Source organism: Myotis daubentonii, chromosome 1, assembly GCF_963259705.1.
Source record: "Myotis daubentonii chromosome 1, mMyoDau2.1, whole genome shotgun sequence".
Taxonomy (NCBI): Eukaryota; Metazoa; Chordata; class Mammalia; order Chiroptera; family Vespertilionidae; genus Myotis; species Myotis daubentonii.
Window position 1 is genome coordinate 199,728,330 of NC_081840.1, and position 18,509 is coordinate 199,746,838.

Here is an 18,509-nt window from a genome sequence, read left to right on the forward strand (position 1 = left end):
TTTTAGGAGAACCAAGATGGCGGCATAGGTTAACGCTGGAGTTTGCTGCTTTGAACAACTACTTCAAAAGTGAAACTAAAACACGGAACGGACATCACCCAGAACCACAGGAACGCTGGCTGAGTGGAAGTCCTACAACTAGGAGGAAAGAGAAACGCACACGGACACCCAGAGGAGGCGCAGCGGTGAAGTCAAATTCTGAGGTGCGGAGTGAGCGGAGCGGGCTGGCGGCGGAGGGCGCGGTTGGCGTTTTCAATCGGGAGGGAGTCGCAGACTCTGAGCACGAGATCCGGGCGAGTCTTTAGGGACCCAGACTCAAACGGGAGAAGCGGGACTGTCTGGCTTCGGTCAGAGCGAGTGCAGCTTTCTCTCCGAGCTTTGCAGCGGGTGCTGGGACTCAGAGAGGCAGAGTCCCTGGGGACAGGACTGAGAGCCGCCATAACTGCTCTCTCCGGCCCACCCTGTTGATCCTGTGCGACCCGCCCCGCCCAAGCCCTGCACAGAGGCATTTGCCGGATAGCCTCAGGCAAAGGCTAGATTAGCACCTCCCTAGAGGACAGAAGTTCTCTCACTGCTGACACAGCTGATTCTCATAGCCACTTGGCCTGGAGGTCAAACCCTCCCTGGAATTAGCTACAACAATCAAGATTTAACTATAAGACTTCGAACAAAGACCACTAGGGGGTACACCAAGGAAGCATAACAAAATGCGGAGACAAAGAAACAGGACAAAATTGTCAATGGAAGATATAGAGTTCAGAACCACACTTTTAAGGTCTCTCAAGAACTGTTTAGAAGCTGTCGATAAACTTAATGAGATCTACACGAAAACTAATAAGACCCTCGATCTTATATTGGGGAACCAACGAGAAATTAAGCATACACGGACTGAAATAACAAATATTATACAGACGCCCGACAGCAGACCAGAGGAGCGCAAGAATCAAGTCAAAGATTTGAAATGCGAGGAAGCAAAAAACATCCAACCGGAAAAGCAAAATGAAAAAAGAATCCAAAAATGCGAGGATAGTGTAAGGAGCCTCTGGGACAGCTTCAAGCGTACCAACATCAGAATTATAGGGGTGCCAGAAGATGAGAGAGAGCAAGATATTGAAAACCTATTTGAAGAAATAATGACAGAAAACTTCCCCCACCTGGTGAAAGAAATGGACTTACAGGTCCAAGAAGCGCGGAGAACCCCAAACAAAAGGAATCCAAAGAGGACCACACCAAGACACATCATAATTAAAATGCCAAGAGCAAAAGACAAAGAGAGAATCTTAAAAGCAGCAAGAGAAAGAAACTCAGTTACCTACAAGGGAATACCCATACGACTGTCAGCTGATTTCTCAACAGAAACTTTGCAGGCCAGAAGGGAGTGGCAAGAAATATTCAAAGTGATGAATACCAAGAACCTACAACCAAGATTACTTTATCCAGCAAAGCTATCATTCAGAATTGAAGGTCAGATAAAGAGCTTCACAGATAAGGAAAAGCTAAAGGAGTTCATCACCACCAAACCAGGATTATATGAAATGCTGAAAGGTATCCTTTAAGAAGAGGAAGAGGAAGAAAAAGGTAAAGATACACATTATGAACAACAAATATGCATCTATCAACAAGTGAATCTAAGAATCAAGTGAATTAATAATCTGATGAACAGAATGAACTGTTGATTATAATAGAATCAGGGACATAGAAAGGGAATGGACTGACTATTCTTGGGGGGGAAAGGGGTGTGGGAGATGTGGGAAGAGACTGGACAAAAATCGTGCACCTATGGATGAGGACAGTGGGTGGGGAGTGAGGGCGGAGGGTGGGGCGGGAACTGGGAGGAGGGGAGTTATGGGGAGGAAAAAAAAGAGGAACAAATGTAATAATCTGAACAATAAAGATTTAATTAAAAAAAATACCTTAATCAATAAAGAAATTAAAAAAAATTGCCAGTGCAAATCATATGTACTGGCCAGTTGGATGGACGTATATTCGGTCACTTAGCCTTTTATATATATAGATGAACATGTAAGAACTTTTTTGAGTAATGATCTTTTAAGCATGTAACAGATCTAATAATACCAAACTTCAACTTTTTTGAAAATTTCTTTATTTCAGAGTCATTACCACATGTTCACATAATTTTCAAAATCTGTGCTTATAACTGATCACTACAAGATCCCTTATCATATACCTATAGAAAGAGGGAAAAAGTTCTGTACAATGTTTAGTAGTTACATGATTTTAGTGGAAGCTGAAAACTCCCAATGCATTACTCATAGAATAACCACTCACAAATACAAGAAGCTAGGCAATAAAGGAAAATTGTTCTGTCATAGAAAAAATGCTAAAGGCATTTTATAAGATAAATGCTTTAAGTTAGCACACATCCTATTGATTAAATAAAACTGTTATATAAGTTGATACTTTTTGCTCTTGAATATGTGTAGTATGGTGTTATCCATTTATTTGACATTTAAATACATAAAATTTCAAGTCTGGGTTCTCAAAACAGTTGCTGATATTTTCGATAGTGTCTAGTATACTCAGAGTGGTTTCTTCATTTATCTTCTCTTCTTTCATAAAGTTTAGTGAGACTGTGCAATGCTGGAGCAATAATCTAGAATGTCCTGAATAGTGAATTCCATTGTAACACCAGATCCAGGATAACATCGAGCTATCAAACCTTCAAAGTGCTTGTACTGGCGTATAAATTCATCCTGCATGGAGTGCCAGACCACCTATTATAAAAACAAAAATAAAAGTCATACTATGAGTGGAAAGAACACACAATTAAGTGTGCAGAAATAATGTCAAGACATAGTCTAAAAATTAAGCAGAGTGTAATAGTGAAAAAACATGCATCCTAGCTTCTTCTACTTACAAGATACGTGTGTTACACCATCACTCTGTGCCTAAGTTCTTCATCTGCAAACTGGGATAATAATAATAATAATAATAATAATAATAATAATAATAATAATAAAAAATAATATCTTTCTCCTAAGTTTCTTATGAGGATTAAATACTGAGTGAATGGAGTAAAGTGCTTACAACAGTGTTTGACACAGTAAGCACACATTACATTTTAGCTATTATTATATCTAACTACAATATCCAACACAGATATGGAGATGCACAATTATGTATGGAACTAAGACTAGTGACAAAATGAAATGCAATAGTTAATACTTCAATTTCATTTCAAGGAAAATTTTAAAATTCCTTTATCTAAAATTGATTATATAAAACACTGCTTGATGCCATAGTGGACACACCAAGATGAGACAGGATTACCTGCAATCCAAAGAATTTATAATCTATAGACAATTACACACATTGACATATTAGTTAACACTAGGTTACATTTATTGATGCTTACTCTGTATCAGTACAGTACAAAGTACTTTATGTATATATTAGCCTATTTAAGTCTCATGACAACCTGGGGGGCGAGGGGCGGGGGGGGGAAGGTCTACTGGTATGATCATCATCCCTGTCTGACAATTGAGGAAATGTATACTTCCAGGAATTTTCCTCATAAACCCTAAATCATATAAATCCCAAATTCCTGTCAATTTAAGACTATTTACTAAACAGTATTACACTTTTTGCTTTTCATCTTTTAGCTCACAGCATTTCTGTCACCTGAAGTACCACTCCTCCCACTTTATCTGTTAAATTACTATCTGACTTTCAGAGGCTAACACAAATGTAATACCCTACACGAAGCCTTTGATGATGTTGAAAGCAAAACTAGTCTCATCTCTGGGCCTTTCAATATGGTTTATAAAAAATAATGGTTTGATTTGGAGTTTCAATCTGGCGCTCCCTTCCATGTGCTTTGGGATCTTGGTCATATTATGCCACCTTTTTAAGCTTTGATTTTCTCATCTATAAAATGGCAGTAATAATAATAGTAACATCTACCATATAAGGGAGGTATTATTTCCACTTATCAAATAAGAAAACTATAAAAATAAATTTTATAATAAACGTATAAACTGCAAAAACACACACAAAAACAATAAGAAAACTGAGGCCCAGAGAGGATAACTAACTTGCCCAAAGTCAGGTTAGCTTACTCTGGACCCAGATTATGAACCCATTTCTAACTCCAACCCAAGCTCAGAATCATTCCACCGTACTACACTATATTCCATTTACTTACTCCTCTCAAATATGAAAAATCCCCCAAACCCACAAAAAACCCATCCCCAAAGAGAAACAACTTAATGCCTCAAACAATAAAACATAAATATAAAATATATAGGGAAAGCCATATAAACTTATATAATTCCCTCCTTCCTCAGAATTCATTAATTTGGTCTATACTTTATGGAACTTTCCTCCTGCACTAAAATTAAAAAATCTATAGCATTTCTAGATGAATATTTTGAAGAAAAGCAATATATGTAAGGATGTGCAATCTAGGGTGGATAAAAGAACTAAGCGTACCTGAAGTAAATTCTCCTCTTCACATAAATGTTTATCGACCTTCTTGTAGAGGTTATCTAGACCTTTTTTCACTTCCTTTCCAGGATACTCTTTAATAACTTTACGAAGTTCTTGTTTGTTAAATGCAAGTTGATAGCTTACTTCTTCCTCTCTTATACCTTGTGCTACACGAGCTTCAACGCCTTCAAAGAAATGCTTTAAGGAAATGAAAAGAAATAATGGCTAGAAGCTGCTTTTATTTTCACTTAAATGTAAAAAAAACCAAACTGATTATAATATGTATTCACTATGTAAAAACCAGGCAACGTGTAAAAATATAAATGATAAAAAACAATCACCTATTACACTACCACTCAGAGATAACCACTGTTAACATTTTAGATTCCTATCTAGGCTTCTTATGTGTGGGGTATATAAATCTATATATATAAAAGCCTAAGCAGCCCTGGCCGGTTTGGCTCAGTGGATTGAAGGGTTCCAGGTTCGATTCCGGCCAAGGGCACATGCCTGGGTTGCAGGCTTGATCCCCAGTGAGGGGCGTGTGGGAGGCAGCCAATCAATGATTTTCTCTCATCATTGATGTTTCTATCTCTCTCTCCTTCTCCCTTCCTCTCTGAAATCAATAAAGAAATACATTTTTTTTAAAAAAGCCTAAGTGACCAAACAACTGAATGACTGGTTGACCGGTAGCTATGACGTGCACTGACCACCAGGGGGCAGACACTCAATGCAAGACCTACCCCCTGGTGGTCAGTGCACTCCCACAGTGGGAGCGCCATTCAGCTGACCAACAGGCGCCAGACCCCGGGCTCACGGCTGGCGAGCAGAGAGAGAGAGAGAAACATGATAGATGTAAGAGAAATATGGATCAGTTGCCTCCTACACATGCCCTGATGGGATTGAAGCCAAAACCTTTTTGTGTATGGGGACAACTGAACCACCCGGCCAGGGTTATTATTATTTTTTTTAATGTGTCATTTTATTGATTGGCATGCCTTTATTTGAGCATTATACACTATGATTTAATACTGATAAACCAAATCCCCTCTCAATACTTTCCTCTAAAATTTTCTTAGCAATTATTATTTGTTTATTCTCAAGTTAATTTTTGATAATAATTTTTTGACAAGTCTATTCCTGAGGCTTTTAAAAATTTATTTCTACATAACATTTAACTGGTTATTATGACATAAGGAAATAAATTGTTTTTTTGATATATTTATTTTGAATCCTACCACTTTACCAGAGACCAATCATTTTAGCATATTATATACAGGTAATTATAATCTTGACTCTTTATCTTTTATTTATGCCTTAGGTATTATTGCATTGGCTGGAGCTTCCATAACAATGTTAAATTAATAAAGGCTCTAGTAATATTTCTGCTTTAATTTGATTTCAAAGGGAATGCTTCTAATATTATAGTTAAGTATCACATAGCTTTAGGTCTGAGACAGACCTTTTCCCCTAAAGCAGTTGTTCTCAACCTTCCTAATGCCACGACCCTTTAATACAGTTCCTCATGTTGTGGTGACCCCCAACCATAAAATTATTTTCGTTGCTACTTCATAACTGTAATTTGGCTACTGTTATGAATCGTAATGTAAATATCTGATATGCAGGATATATTTAGGCGACCCCTGTGAAAGGGTCGTTTGACCCCCAAAGAGGTCGCGACCCACAGGTTGAGAACTGCTAATATCTGTCCTTAAGTTTCATAAAGTATTGATTCTGCATTTGGTTAACGTTCTCTTGAACATTTCTTTGAATTGTTGACAACAGATGCATATTTTTTATTTTGCCTCTAATTTAAAGTTAAAAACTTATAAAAGATGACTAATCCCATTGTGGACAAAGTTAGTTGGGGGTCCATTTCAGCTTATACAGTAATCTTAATGTCATAGATAGTATTTACGACTAAGTGAAATGATGCATAATAAAAACTAATTTTACCATAGGCTAATTACTACAAATAAGACTTAAGTTACTGACATCTCATCAACCTTAGAAAGAAACAACATTGAATGAAATTACCTTATTCAAGGACTTTCTGTACTATGTTGCAAAGTTTCCTAAAACCATCATTTCTTAATTTTAATGACTGAACTTGCTGTAGGGAATGATTCAAGCCAGGAAAAGAAGGGAAAGGAAAAAGCAATGCACAAAACAATTTTTGGTCTTTCTTTTATCTTGATAAAATTTTGAAATCTTCATCTGAACTAGGGATAAAGGTTAGTTAAAACTTCAGGCAAGTTTATTTACTTTTAGTGTCTTCATTTGTAAAATACAGATAATACTATCTTATCCCACGTCATTGTTTACAAGAATTAAAAGGAATGATGTATACAGAGCATCCAGCAGTGTTCTGGCAGCTTCAGTAACTGAGTCTCTCTTCTTTCCTTATCCTCCTGCATTCATACATAAGCAAATTTAGGAAAAGTGTCTGTTGTATTTTTCATATGTAAACATATGTATATGTATTCAAAACCAGGAAAAAGATACTAAGTGAAAATATACTCACATTTAATTTTTCAAGAGGCTGCCCCAAAGAGTAAATGACGTAAGACTGCAGGTGATCTGTGTATTTTTGTTTGGCTTCTTTTTTCTCAGCTTCTAGACATGAGATTTTCAAACGAGAAAGTGTTGCAAAAATATGGTGAAAGTTTTCCATCATAACTACATCTCTGGGGGTCTTCTGGCTTTCATTAGCTACTTTCTCCACTAAATAAAAACAGGAAAAAAAACAAAAAACCCAAAATATCCTGATATGAGTATGACCATATTTAGCTATAAAAACATTTATGTGATGTTTTCATTTGTAAGTTTAAGAAGTAAGCACATTTCTAGACTGAATAAAATATATTGCACTGAAGGATCTTCATATCCACCTAAACCTAATAAAAATATCATTCTAAAACAGTCCCATATATATTATTATGCAATAAAGGTGGCTTTTCAAATCTGTGGGGAAATGATGAGTTATTCAGAATGTGTTAGGACAACCTAACCCATTTGGGTTACTATTTTACATCTTTCAAACAAGTAAATTCTAAATTGCCCTAGTACTTCAAATGTAAAAATAAAAAAGTGAATATAATCATAAGAATTAAGGAGAAATAAAGCTAATTAAAAAATAATTTTGTGATGGTATGACCTTCCTAAGAATTCCCCAAAACTTAGAAGTCATAATGGGAAAAGTGGTAAGTTAGACATAAAATTTGAAAGCTCTTTACACTGTAAAAAATATCATAAGCAAAATAAATGTATAGTCTGTTAATTTGATAAAGAATAAAAAAATTGATAATACCTAGTAATCTTTATCATTGGTACAGATGTGACAGAAACTTTCACCAACTGCTCATAGCACTAAACTGGTATGATCTCTCTAAATGGCAATTTAGCAAAAGCTTTGCAATATATACAGATCTTTTGACCCTGCAATTCCATTTCTAGTAATTTACCCTAAGGAAATTATTGGACAAATACACAAAAATATATGCAAGAAAATGGAAAGAAACTAAATGCCTATTAATAGGTGATCTGGTGATAAATACATGAAATACTATGTATTCATCATAAATGAGTATGATTATCTATATTAACTAACAAGGAAAGACTTGGATTATAATCTAGGCTCCAAACAGTGAATAAGGTATGATACAATTTTTTATATTAGAGAACATACACATATAATATATGCACATTTATAAGAGGAAAAGAGACATGGAAAAGTTTATATGAAGGATAAAAATTAAATGGTATCTCTGCATGATGAGATTACATATTATCTGATTTTTAAAATCTGTCTTCTGATTTTGGCATTTGTGTAACTTCAAAATCAGACAAAGCAAAGCTAATTTGAACTGTAAAAGAAAAATATCAACCATACAAACATTGAATCATGTAATTTATCTATCCTCTTGGCCTACTTTTCTGCTGAAAATATGTTACATACAATTGGTGAAATGATCCTACCTCTTGTCAATTCCTGAATACATGCACTTAGATCATTTACTTCAAATTAAATGACACGTCACGCTGTTTCTCTGTAATTTAATTGTGGGATCTGACAGAGGAAGACAGTGAATTATAGAAGTTTAGCATTAACCTACCTCATGTGACAGATACGAGAACTGAGGTCTACAGAAGTGAATTGATTTGCATTAGGTCACACAGACATCATTGCCTATCATCTTCAGAAGACTTGCTAAAATGCATATGTAATCCGGGAGGTCATTTTTTGTGTTTAAAATGTGAATTCAGTTTTGCATAGTAATAAGCCCATATGAATTCTAAAATCTAAGTGCTTCCTGATGAATATAAGTTTTATGTGCTGTTTGTTTTTCAAAGTTCAGAAATTTTTAATTTAGAATATGAAAAACAATGAACATTACGAGTTACCAGAAATAATAAAAACCAACCAAAAATTCTTTAGAACATTAACACAAGCTTACCGTTAACAAACACTCCTCTGATAAGTTTCGTATATGCTTTATCTAGATCTCCACGACGCTCAGCATTTTTGAAGATTGATTCTGCAAGCCCAGCAAATTCTTCAAATTCAGCAACAAATGGAAGAATTCCTACTTTACTCTTCTTTGAGATCTTTACTTCTTCCATTTGCCTTATTTGGTTACTCTAAAGTTAGGAAGAAAGCAAGGGAGAGAAATAGCTAAGCAACTTAAAACAAGGTAGTATAATCAAATGTACACATGGAGGAAGGATATAATTTAGTACCTAGAACAATTTGGATGCTTACCAATTAAAGATTAGTAAATAGGGATAAGTAAGAAACTATTGCTATAGGTTAAAAAGTACATATACTCAGGAAAATAAAGTCGCCCTTGGGTATGTTCAGTGGTTAGAGCATCGACCCACACACTGAAGGGTTGTGGGTTAGATTCCCAGTAAAGGGCACATACCTGGGTTGCGCATTAGATCCCTGTCCCTGGTCAGGGCGCAGGTGGGAGGCAACCAATCAATGTGTCTCTCTCTCTGTTCCCCTCCCTCTCTCCCTTCCCCTTTCTCTAAAAATCAATGGGAAAATATCCCCGGGTGAGGATTAACAAAAGAAAATAAAGTCAAGGGGAAAAAAAATCCAGGTTATTTAAAACAAGATGTAATCAAGGCCTACGAACCTTAAGTTCTTTGTTCAAAGTAAAAACAACCAATAAACATTTTTATCGTTTATGAAAGATAGGTATAGGCAATTGCCCATTCTGGGGCACAGCTGATACCAGAGCACATACAGAATCTCTCCAGGTTTCTTCTAGTTGGTGCCCAAGTGGCCAAGTTCGAGGACCACAGCCACTTTCAATTCTCATTAACTTAAAATTTCTGTTTGGATAGACAAGTTCTGTATTTTTGGGGTGTGAAAATAGAGAGGGAGAACAGGCATTTCTACTATGGATTTAGATTACAAAGTTGGTTTTGCATGTATGTACTTGCTACGTATTTTAAATTAGTTCAGGAAAATGCTTATGTATGGATGGTGACAAAGTGCAAAGGGATATTGCATATAGACAGAATCTAGACATCTGGGTTCATAAAGATCCATGGAATTCAATTATGGTTCTGTGTACTTCTCAGAGGATCTAAATGTATTCACAGTAAGAATACATGGCCAAATACTGCTCGACCATTTTCAACTTCTATATGAAATTCCATTGTGTTGAGATGTTGGGGGTATAACTAGAAAACCATATGACATGTGGATTAGAAAAGTAATTATTTAGGGTATAGGCATTAGTATAAGAAAATACTGTGATTACGGCCAACCGTTTCATATTACCTTTACTACTACTCTACTTCATTAGTATTGATAACTGTGAAGAATAAAAATGGGTGTAGTAGAGTCCAGTGTAAGATTCTAGGTACTGAAACCAGACTGTGAGGTATAAATTCCAACTCCATCACTTTTTAACTGTTGATTTGGGGAAAGTAACATAACCTCTCAGAGCATCTACCTTATGTGGGAGAGAGGACATAGCAAGCACTAATTTGTGAATGTTGGTCTATTGTTGTTAAGCTTTATGAAGATTTTTGTTCTATGTGGCATTTAAATGCACATAATTATAGCCTGAATACACTTGAACACTAATAGACAATGTTTTAAATGACAGCTGTCTTCTCTGGCTTTGTAACAGACAGGAGAGATATTCATGATACATACCCACTTTTATATACCAAGTAATTTAATAAAAAAACTTTCTTTAGAATCTGACTCAGTCCAATTCATACCTACAAGCTTACCAAAGGAGGGAAAAAATGAAGCTATTAATGATTTTTCCTTTCCTATTAGGAGGAAAATGATGATTTCTGGAAGTTATTATAAGAACAATTTTTAAAATAGTGATATGATTATTTATTAAAGCTATCTATCTATATAAAACCCTAATATGCAAATAGACCAAACAGCGGAACAACGGAACCAGCCGCTATGACATGTGCTGACCACCTGCGGCGTGTGGGGAACATGGTGGGTGTTGGCTGCAGTGGGATGGTGGAGCATGTGAGTGGAGGCGCCAGACCAAGGCGGGGCTCCGGTCGCTGTCATCGGGGCGAGCCTCTGGTGGCTACTAAAAATTCTTTGCTCCAGCGCACCGCAGTCCCACCTGGCACTCGCACCTGCTACCAGCGCAGGAGCCGCCACTTGCTGCCAGCCCCAATCACCCCTCAGGGCTTCTCCATCTCCCCCAGCTCCCGAGGGGTGATTGGGGCTGGCAGCTGCCACTTGCACCCACTGCCGGTGATGGCCCTCCTCACACCTGCAGCCAGTGCCAGAGCCGCCACTTGCACCTGCTTCCGGCGCCCAGCCGCTTAACGCAGTCAGTGGGTGTGAGCAATGGCTGCCAGCCCCGATCACCCCTGAGGGCTTCTCCACCTCCCCCTGCTCCTGAGGGGTAATGGGGCATCAGCTGCCGCTCGCAACCGCTGCTGGTGCTGGTCCCAATCGCTCCACGCCTTCAGCGGATGCGAGTGGGGCCGGCGCCGTCAGCGCGTGGGAGTGGCGGGAGAGGGGCTGCTGGCAGACAGGAGACCGGGGGCCGCGGCAGGAGGGTCCGGGTGGGGATGTGGAGGATGGGCCGAGACCTGCCCCTGTGCCCACCACCGTCTTGCAGCCCAGTTCCTTTCAAGGTGCATGAATCTGTGCACTGGGCCCCTAGTTAAATATAAAATGAACAAAGTAAATAATTTAAACAATTAAAATGATCCAATTATTAATTTTCTCATTAGAATATGTTAGAAGAAAAACATTAATCCAAACGATAGTTTCAATTGTTTCATTAACCTTTGGTACTAATCAGTTGACTGAGATTTCAGTTACCTAGTGGATCTCTTAAGCAGCTACAGTTTCCATGCCACCTACTTGCCAAGATTCAGTGTAGAAGAGAAGCTAACTGGCATGGTACCATCCAACTACCTCTGTTCATATACATTGCAGCTAATACCCTGCTTCAAGGCATTGGGGGTTTTGAACAGCAGATCCCCAAATGGAGAGCTGGAAATCTGTTAAATACATTTACCTATTTTTTTGCAATGATTACAATTCTAAGTTTTTAAAAAAGAACTTACAATGCATTTGTCAAAGTTCCTTTTGACAGTCACCAAAACATTTCCCAATGTAGTGCTCAGAAAAGAAGCAGGGTCCACATTTTGTGCAGTCCACACATGATGACTCATTTTCACTAGCATGTAAAGGGAGTTAAAGCTATCAATTTTGTCGCCTAATGCAATTAGGTTATTCAGTTCTGGCTCAATGCAGCGAAATATTTTAGTCATCATTTGGCGGATCATATCTTTCCTGTTCAAAAAACATACAAAATGTAGCAAGTTGTTATAAGCTTCAGGTGTATTCATCTTTCACTTTAACCCACTGGGCATATACAAAATGACTAAAATATTGTATTTTCATTAAAAATGTCCAAATATAATGAACTAAGTATTTTTCAGCAGTTTCCAATATAAAAATATTTTTTAAAGTTAAGTTTTATCACTCATTTTATAACTGTCATTTGTAAAGCTGGGATCCTGAAATGTGCTCTGTGATTTCCAAGAAATACATGGCAATTCAAATGCTACTTCCTACCAGCAAACATCAAAATTGATTGCATTTTTTGTACTAGAGCAAAGAGCCATAGAGTCATACAATAGGACAGGTTTTAATTCAGTAAGATATTTAATAAGACACTGGACACACCTGTCAGTGCTGAGTGCTGTCAGGTTACTGAGTCATCTGGATGCCTCATTGAGCAGCACTCCTCTATATTAAATTTAAAGTTTATTTTTTTCCAAAGTAACAACAGATAGTAACCAATACATACTCAGATGAAACGGGCAATGGTGTGCCAGAATTATGTTGCCTTGATGACGTTCCTCCATCGAGGTCATCTGCTTCAGTCTGCAAAAATTATTCAGGTACTTTATATAATAAAAGACCAACAATTTGACTAGTTTAGATAGCAAAAGCCTGCTCAGTCTTAAAATTCCTAGGAGAGAATACATTATGAAAAATAATGATTTTTAAAGATAGCATCACTGACAGAACTATATAATTTAGTATGCTACTTAAGAATGATCATGAAGTGCTTTGTTCTTACATTTTATCTGAGAATTATAGGCAAAAGTTGTGTTTATGTGCACATGAGGGGAAAGTGGGAAGACAGAGATACAGGAGATGGAGGGGGGAGGTTGAAATGAGTGGGCAGCTCAACGAAAAACAGAAAACATCCAGAAACAACTTGCAATAGAGAACTAAAAATTAATCTCATAAATCATTCTAATAGAAGTTTGGCATTTAAAACAGCTATCAAAAATTCTTATAGAAGTTAAGAAGTAAGCAAATTTACTACTACTACCTGCAACAACAAATTCCCACCCATTTGAGATAATTTCTCATTCATTTATGACTGCTTTTAATATGTAGGCTCTTTTTTAAAGATGACCTTAATTTTAAAATTACTTTATTTGCATTGTGCTTTTAAGTTCCTCAAAATATTCTAGCAACTATCTCATTTAATTTTCTTAAATTTTTGCCACCCTAGAGGCATGCTGAACAGGCATTATAATATCCATTGAACAGATGAGAGATGAGGAAATTGGGGATTAAATAATTGGTTTAAGGTTTTACAGCTAGTTAATAACAAAGTCATAGGGAAAAAATCAGATTTGAAGCCTCACCTTTCCTTTCCCCCTTCTCCCCCCGCCCCCCCCCCCCATGGTATATATACTCAAACACCAAACATTGTTTAAAATTTTTCTTGATGACTGCTAAAATCGCTTTTCAAAATGTTTTTTGAAAAGTAAACTCAGATATTTTATTCCCTCAATAACTTAGATAATGCTTAGGCTTAAGACAGTCTGGAGTATTAAATTACATGCATGAATTATCACTGTTTTTATTGTCTTGTGGTATGACAAAAATTATTTTAAAAGTCCTGATATCATAAATCCCTTCCTTTTCTGTTCTAATATTGAAACTGTGACATCTTAATTAAGCTAATTATATTACAGATCATATACTAGTATACTAGCCAATAAATAAACATAAGCCGTACCACAGTTCCAGGCATACTTTGATGTTGCTGTAGTTTGAAAAATTTACTTATGAAGTCCTGTTCTGCTAGACACAGGGGCTCCAGTTCACTGAGTACCTGTTCAAAGATCTGAAGAAAACTAAAATGAAAGATCTGCACCAAATGCTTAAAATAACATTACACATTTAATTTTCTGCAGGGATCATAAATGCTTTATCCATAAACTCAACAGAATCCCCAAAACAAACTGTTCCAAGACTGACAGGACAATGAAGTATATCAAGGCATAGCAGAGCCAAAACATACCTAAAATGAAACTCACAATAACTATTCACTTGAAATCGGGAAAGAGGAATACAGAGGCAAACTTTTAAAGCTTATTTAATGCACTGCAGAGAACAGTTCTGCTCCATAAAAGCTATTTCCTCTTTATCTTGTAGTTGCTCAAAGAACTTAGATTTAAGATGCAAGCATTTTATGATTATAAACAAAATTTAATAAAGCTATAATGTAATTTAATTGAATGGTTCACAATTTAGTGGTCATTTGACTAGTATTTTTTTTTTTTTTTTTTCAGAATCAGAACAGGAAAGTAAGACATGGTTAACCAAATCTTTAAACACACTTAAAGCAGTAACAGTTAGAAAACCAGTATTAGTGGTTAAGCAGTATCTGCTATTTTTATTTTACCTTATCAAATTTGGTTCTATCCGCAACATCGAGATCAGAAGTAGACATGTTTCCCATATCCAACAAGGAAGATGACTGAGATCTGCGATTCCCTGAACTCTGAACACTGAGTTTATTTAGACTAGAAGTAGATCCAGTTAATTTCCCAGAACTTCCATGAAGACCTAAGAAATAATAAAACTTTGAAAGTTGTGACCTTCATGAATAAAGACCCATAGCATAAATCAGGGCTATCTGACCCTGTTTTGGTTTTTGAGGGCTCATATCAGGATACAAGACTACCACATGGACAGGTTGTGGAGTGTCCTTCTCTTTCATTAACATTTGTGATCAATTCCTGAGCATATTGTACAGAGTAGTGAAACGACATAGATCTATAGGAATAAAAGACCATAAAGATCCCAAAATCTATGTCCTTCTCAGTGTCATCATAAACATAAAGTTGTCTGATGATATCTCTAGACTAAAGTAGATGACGATTTATTTCTTTCCCATTCAAAAGACATGAATATGATGGTCACTGACTGCCCGCGCCCCCCCCCCCCCCTCCCCGCCCCAGTGTACTAGCTTAACATGACCGTTATATTTCTGAAGAAAACTGCCATATCCCGCCCAGCCAGTATGGCTTAGTGGTTGAGCACTGACCTATGAACCAGGAGGTCACAGTTCTATTCCTGGTCAGGGCACATGCCTGGGTTGCAGGCTGGATCCCCAATGTGGGGCATGCAAGAGGCAGCCGATCAATGATTCTCTCTCATCACTGATTTTTCTATCTCCCTCCCCTCCCCCTTCCTCTCTGAAATAAAAAATATATATATTAAAAAAAAAAAAAGAAAACTGCCATATCCCAATATTACCCTCCTCCAAGTTAAATCAATATATTAGGCTGTACCACGTGAACTGACAATACTCGATCATTCTTGCCCTACAAAAAGGTCAATTACATAGAATTCAACTTAATACATTCCTGAACCCAGAGACTCTGCATTTACATTAAATGAACTGATTAACTACAGTTCCTTAAAAATAAGGAGAAAAAAAATCCTAAAAACCTGTTGTATTTAAAATACAACTAAAATATAATACACCATTAACGATATAAATATGGGACATCTGGGTTTAAGTATAAACATAGGTATCCATCATTGCCATGAAGAAAATTATAACAATATGGCTGGACGATATCTTACATACATCAAAGAATTAAAGGATTCCATTTTTATAAGAAAACATGATACTGTCATTCAGAATTAAATATAAATACATTTTAAAATTCTTCTTGAGTAACTCTCAGTGAACCTGTATTATTTACTAATGGTCAGATGAGACAAATAAAGATACAGTAAGGACAATTAAAGACAAATTTTGGTTTAATTATGCAAAATCTGACCACATGTCAAAGAACTTTTATAGTTTCTAACCACAGCCTGAAAACAGAAATATAATCGTTAAACCTTTTTATAAATTTCTGATTACACACCATTTATTTTCAACTATATTAGATATTCCTTTGATGTAGCCACATCACTACCATCATGTTGGTTTTCTTTCATCTATGTCTAGCAATAACTCAGAGTAATCAATAGTTTAGGTGTAACTTCTTTCAAGACATATAACTAATTTCTAAACATTAAACAAACATGCATTGAGAATACCTACTAACACACTCAGCATACTCACTCTCTGTTTCCTGTTTGACAGCACTTTCTTTTCGAGGAAGTGTAGCTGTGATGGATTAGGTTGCAAGCATCAAAGACAAAGACAAGTTAATAAACTGCAATTTGCACAAACCATGCACAAGAGGAAGTTAAGCTTTAGTTTAAAAGACACATGCAGAGAACCATGAGCATCAAGTAACAAAAGGTGCAACGTATATTTAGTTGGCCAGCTACTGTTGGAAAAATTATAGGAAAGAAAATACTTGTCTTTTCATGTATTATTATTACTCTAATATTCAGATAAAACTATATTTGTCAATCACCCCATACTTTTAAGTGATTGTTTTAAGTTTATATACTTAAATTTAAAAGACTATATTTGCAAGTTTTGGTTTCAGAAGAAAAAATATGGTTTAAGTAAATAATTTAATATAGTGGAAATTTATTAAAATGAAGCTATAGATTTAGACATTAAATGCACCAACAATTTCAGATTCCCTGAAGCTCCTGAAAGAAATCTCCATTGTACTAAATAATTTTATATTACATCTGATAAAAAATGATATGACTGGGGTTTGAAAACCATTTCAAAATATCAAGCTGCACTACTTAGTAATTGGCTTTGTGACACCTAGAATGAAAGGGTTATATAAAAATACTACTCAGGAGAAGTGAGGATGGAAGGGTAAAGCTAATGGAATAGGTTTAATACAGGAATTTTAAACTTTTAAGGATCATTTGGTTTTATTCTAAAACTTCTGTATATATAATATTTATTAGATGAATTACAGAGATCACCTTGTGAAATATTTTAGAAGTAGATATGAAAAGCAAAGAAAGAAATTACAGAATGAAACAGAAACTTAAAGAACATAATCTAGAAATATTTTAAAAACAAAAAATATGTCAACTGTCACTGCCAAACTTCAAGGCAAAAGCCCAAGTATAAGCTACTAACTTGTCACACCAGCGACATGTATGTCTTCCCAGCCTTGGCTTCCTGAAGCTCAAAGGAGTATGAAACAGTAAGGCTGGACATTAAAGTGGTAAGCAAGAGTCATGCTAGAGCTACTAGCTAGCCAACCTGAACAATACCCCTGGTGGCCTTATGGTGTCACTATACTAAATCATCAGTTCCAAATCAAGGCCTACTACTTCATATACTTTATTTTTAAGTAGCCAATAAAGAATACAGAATTGCTTGTAGTGTCTATTAACTATAATTTGGGGCACATAACAAGTCCATATTATTTATCAGAAACAAGCAGAATCTTCAGGTAAACTTTTAAATAATCCCTTCTAGACTATAAACATCATGGGGTACGATCTTTTGCTTATGCTGCTTTCTCAGAATGCAGCAGTGCTTATCCTATACTAATAAAAGAGAAAAATGGTAATTGGCGTACAACCGATACCTTTTTCATTGGCTAATCAGCGAGATATGCAAATTAACTGTCAGCCAAGATGGCGGCTGGCAGCCAGGCAGCTGAGAATAGGAGGCTTGGTTGCCCCAGCGATGGAGAAAGTCAAGGATCCCCGCAGCTGCTGGGCTCTGAGCTCCTGAAGCAACAACTCCAAAAGATACAATGTTTCAATTATAGAAGCTGAAAGATGGCGGTTAATTTGCATACTCAGGCTCCAAGCAGAGCGAAGCCAAACAGCCCTGAAGCAGCAGGGCGGAGAGGCCTCCCGGCCCCGGTGATCAGCGGAGCCGAGAGGCCTCCCGGCCCCGGTGATCAGCGGAGCCGAGAGGCCTCCCGGCCCCGGTGATCAGCGGAGCCGAGAGGCCTCCCGGCCCCGGTGATCAGCGGAGCCGAGAGGCCTCCCGGCCCCGGTGATCAGCGGAGTCGGAGGCCCCGCGATCAGCGGAGCCGAGAGGCCTCCCGGCCCCGGTGATCAGCGGAGTCGGAGGCCCCGCGATCAGCGGAGCCGAGAGGCCTCCCGGCCCCGGTGATCAGTGGAGCCGAGAGGCCTCCCGGCCCTGGTGATCAGCGGAGTCGGAGGCCCCGCGATCAGCGGAGCCCAGAGGCCTCCCGGCCCCGGTGATCAGCGGAGCCGAGAGGCCTCCCGGCCCCGGTGATCAGCGGAGCCGAGAGGCCTCCCGGCCCCGGTGATCAGCGGAGTCGGAGGCCCCGCGATCAGCGGAGCCGAGAGGCCTCCCGGCCCCGGTGAT

At 37.5% G+C, this 18,509-nt stretch overlaps 1 protein-coding gene across 6 annotated transcripts in view; it reads right to left on the reverse strand.

Annotated features, from left to right (window-relative positions):
• Positions 1-1,934: 1,934 nt before the first annotated feature.
• EXOC1 (exocyst complex component 1) overlaps positions 1,935-18,509 on the reverse strand; it is a 52,426-nt gene continuing 35,851 nt past the window's right edge. For 3 of the 6 annotated variants that reach the window (XM_059670780.1, XM_059670772.1, XM_059670787.1), the window contains 8 exons: positions 14,679-14,842; positions 14,010-14,117; positions 12,777-12,853; positions 12,028-12,256; positions 8,907-9,090; positions 6,974-7,173; positions 4,453-4,647; positions 1,935-2,735 (listed from right to left, as the gene is read on the reverse strand). In XM_059670780.1, the coding sequence (XP_059526763.1) occupies positions 2,583-2,735; positions 4,453-4,647; positions 6,974-7,173; positions 8,907-9,090; positions 12,028-12,256; positions 12,777-12,853; positions 14,010-14,117; positions 14,679-14,842 (1,310 nt within the window). In that variant the 3' untranslated portion in view covers positions 1,935-2,582. Of the gene's footprint in view, positions 2,736-4,452; positions 4,648-6,973; positions 7,174-8,906; positions 9,091-12,027; positions 12,257-12,776; positions 12,854-14,009; positions 14,118-14,678; positions 14,843-16,358; positions 16,404-18,509 lie in introns of all 6 variants that reach the window. The other 3 variants (XM_059670755.1, XM_059670763.1, XM_059670797.1) reach the window with 2 other exon arrangements.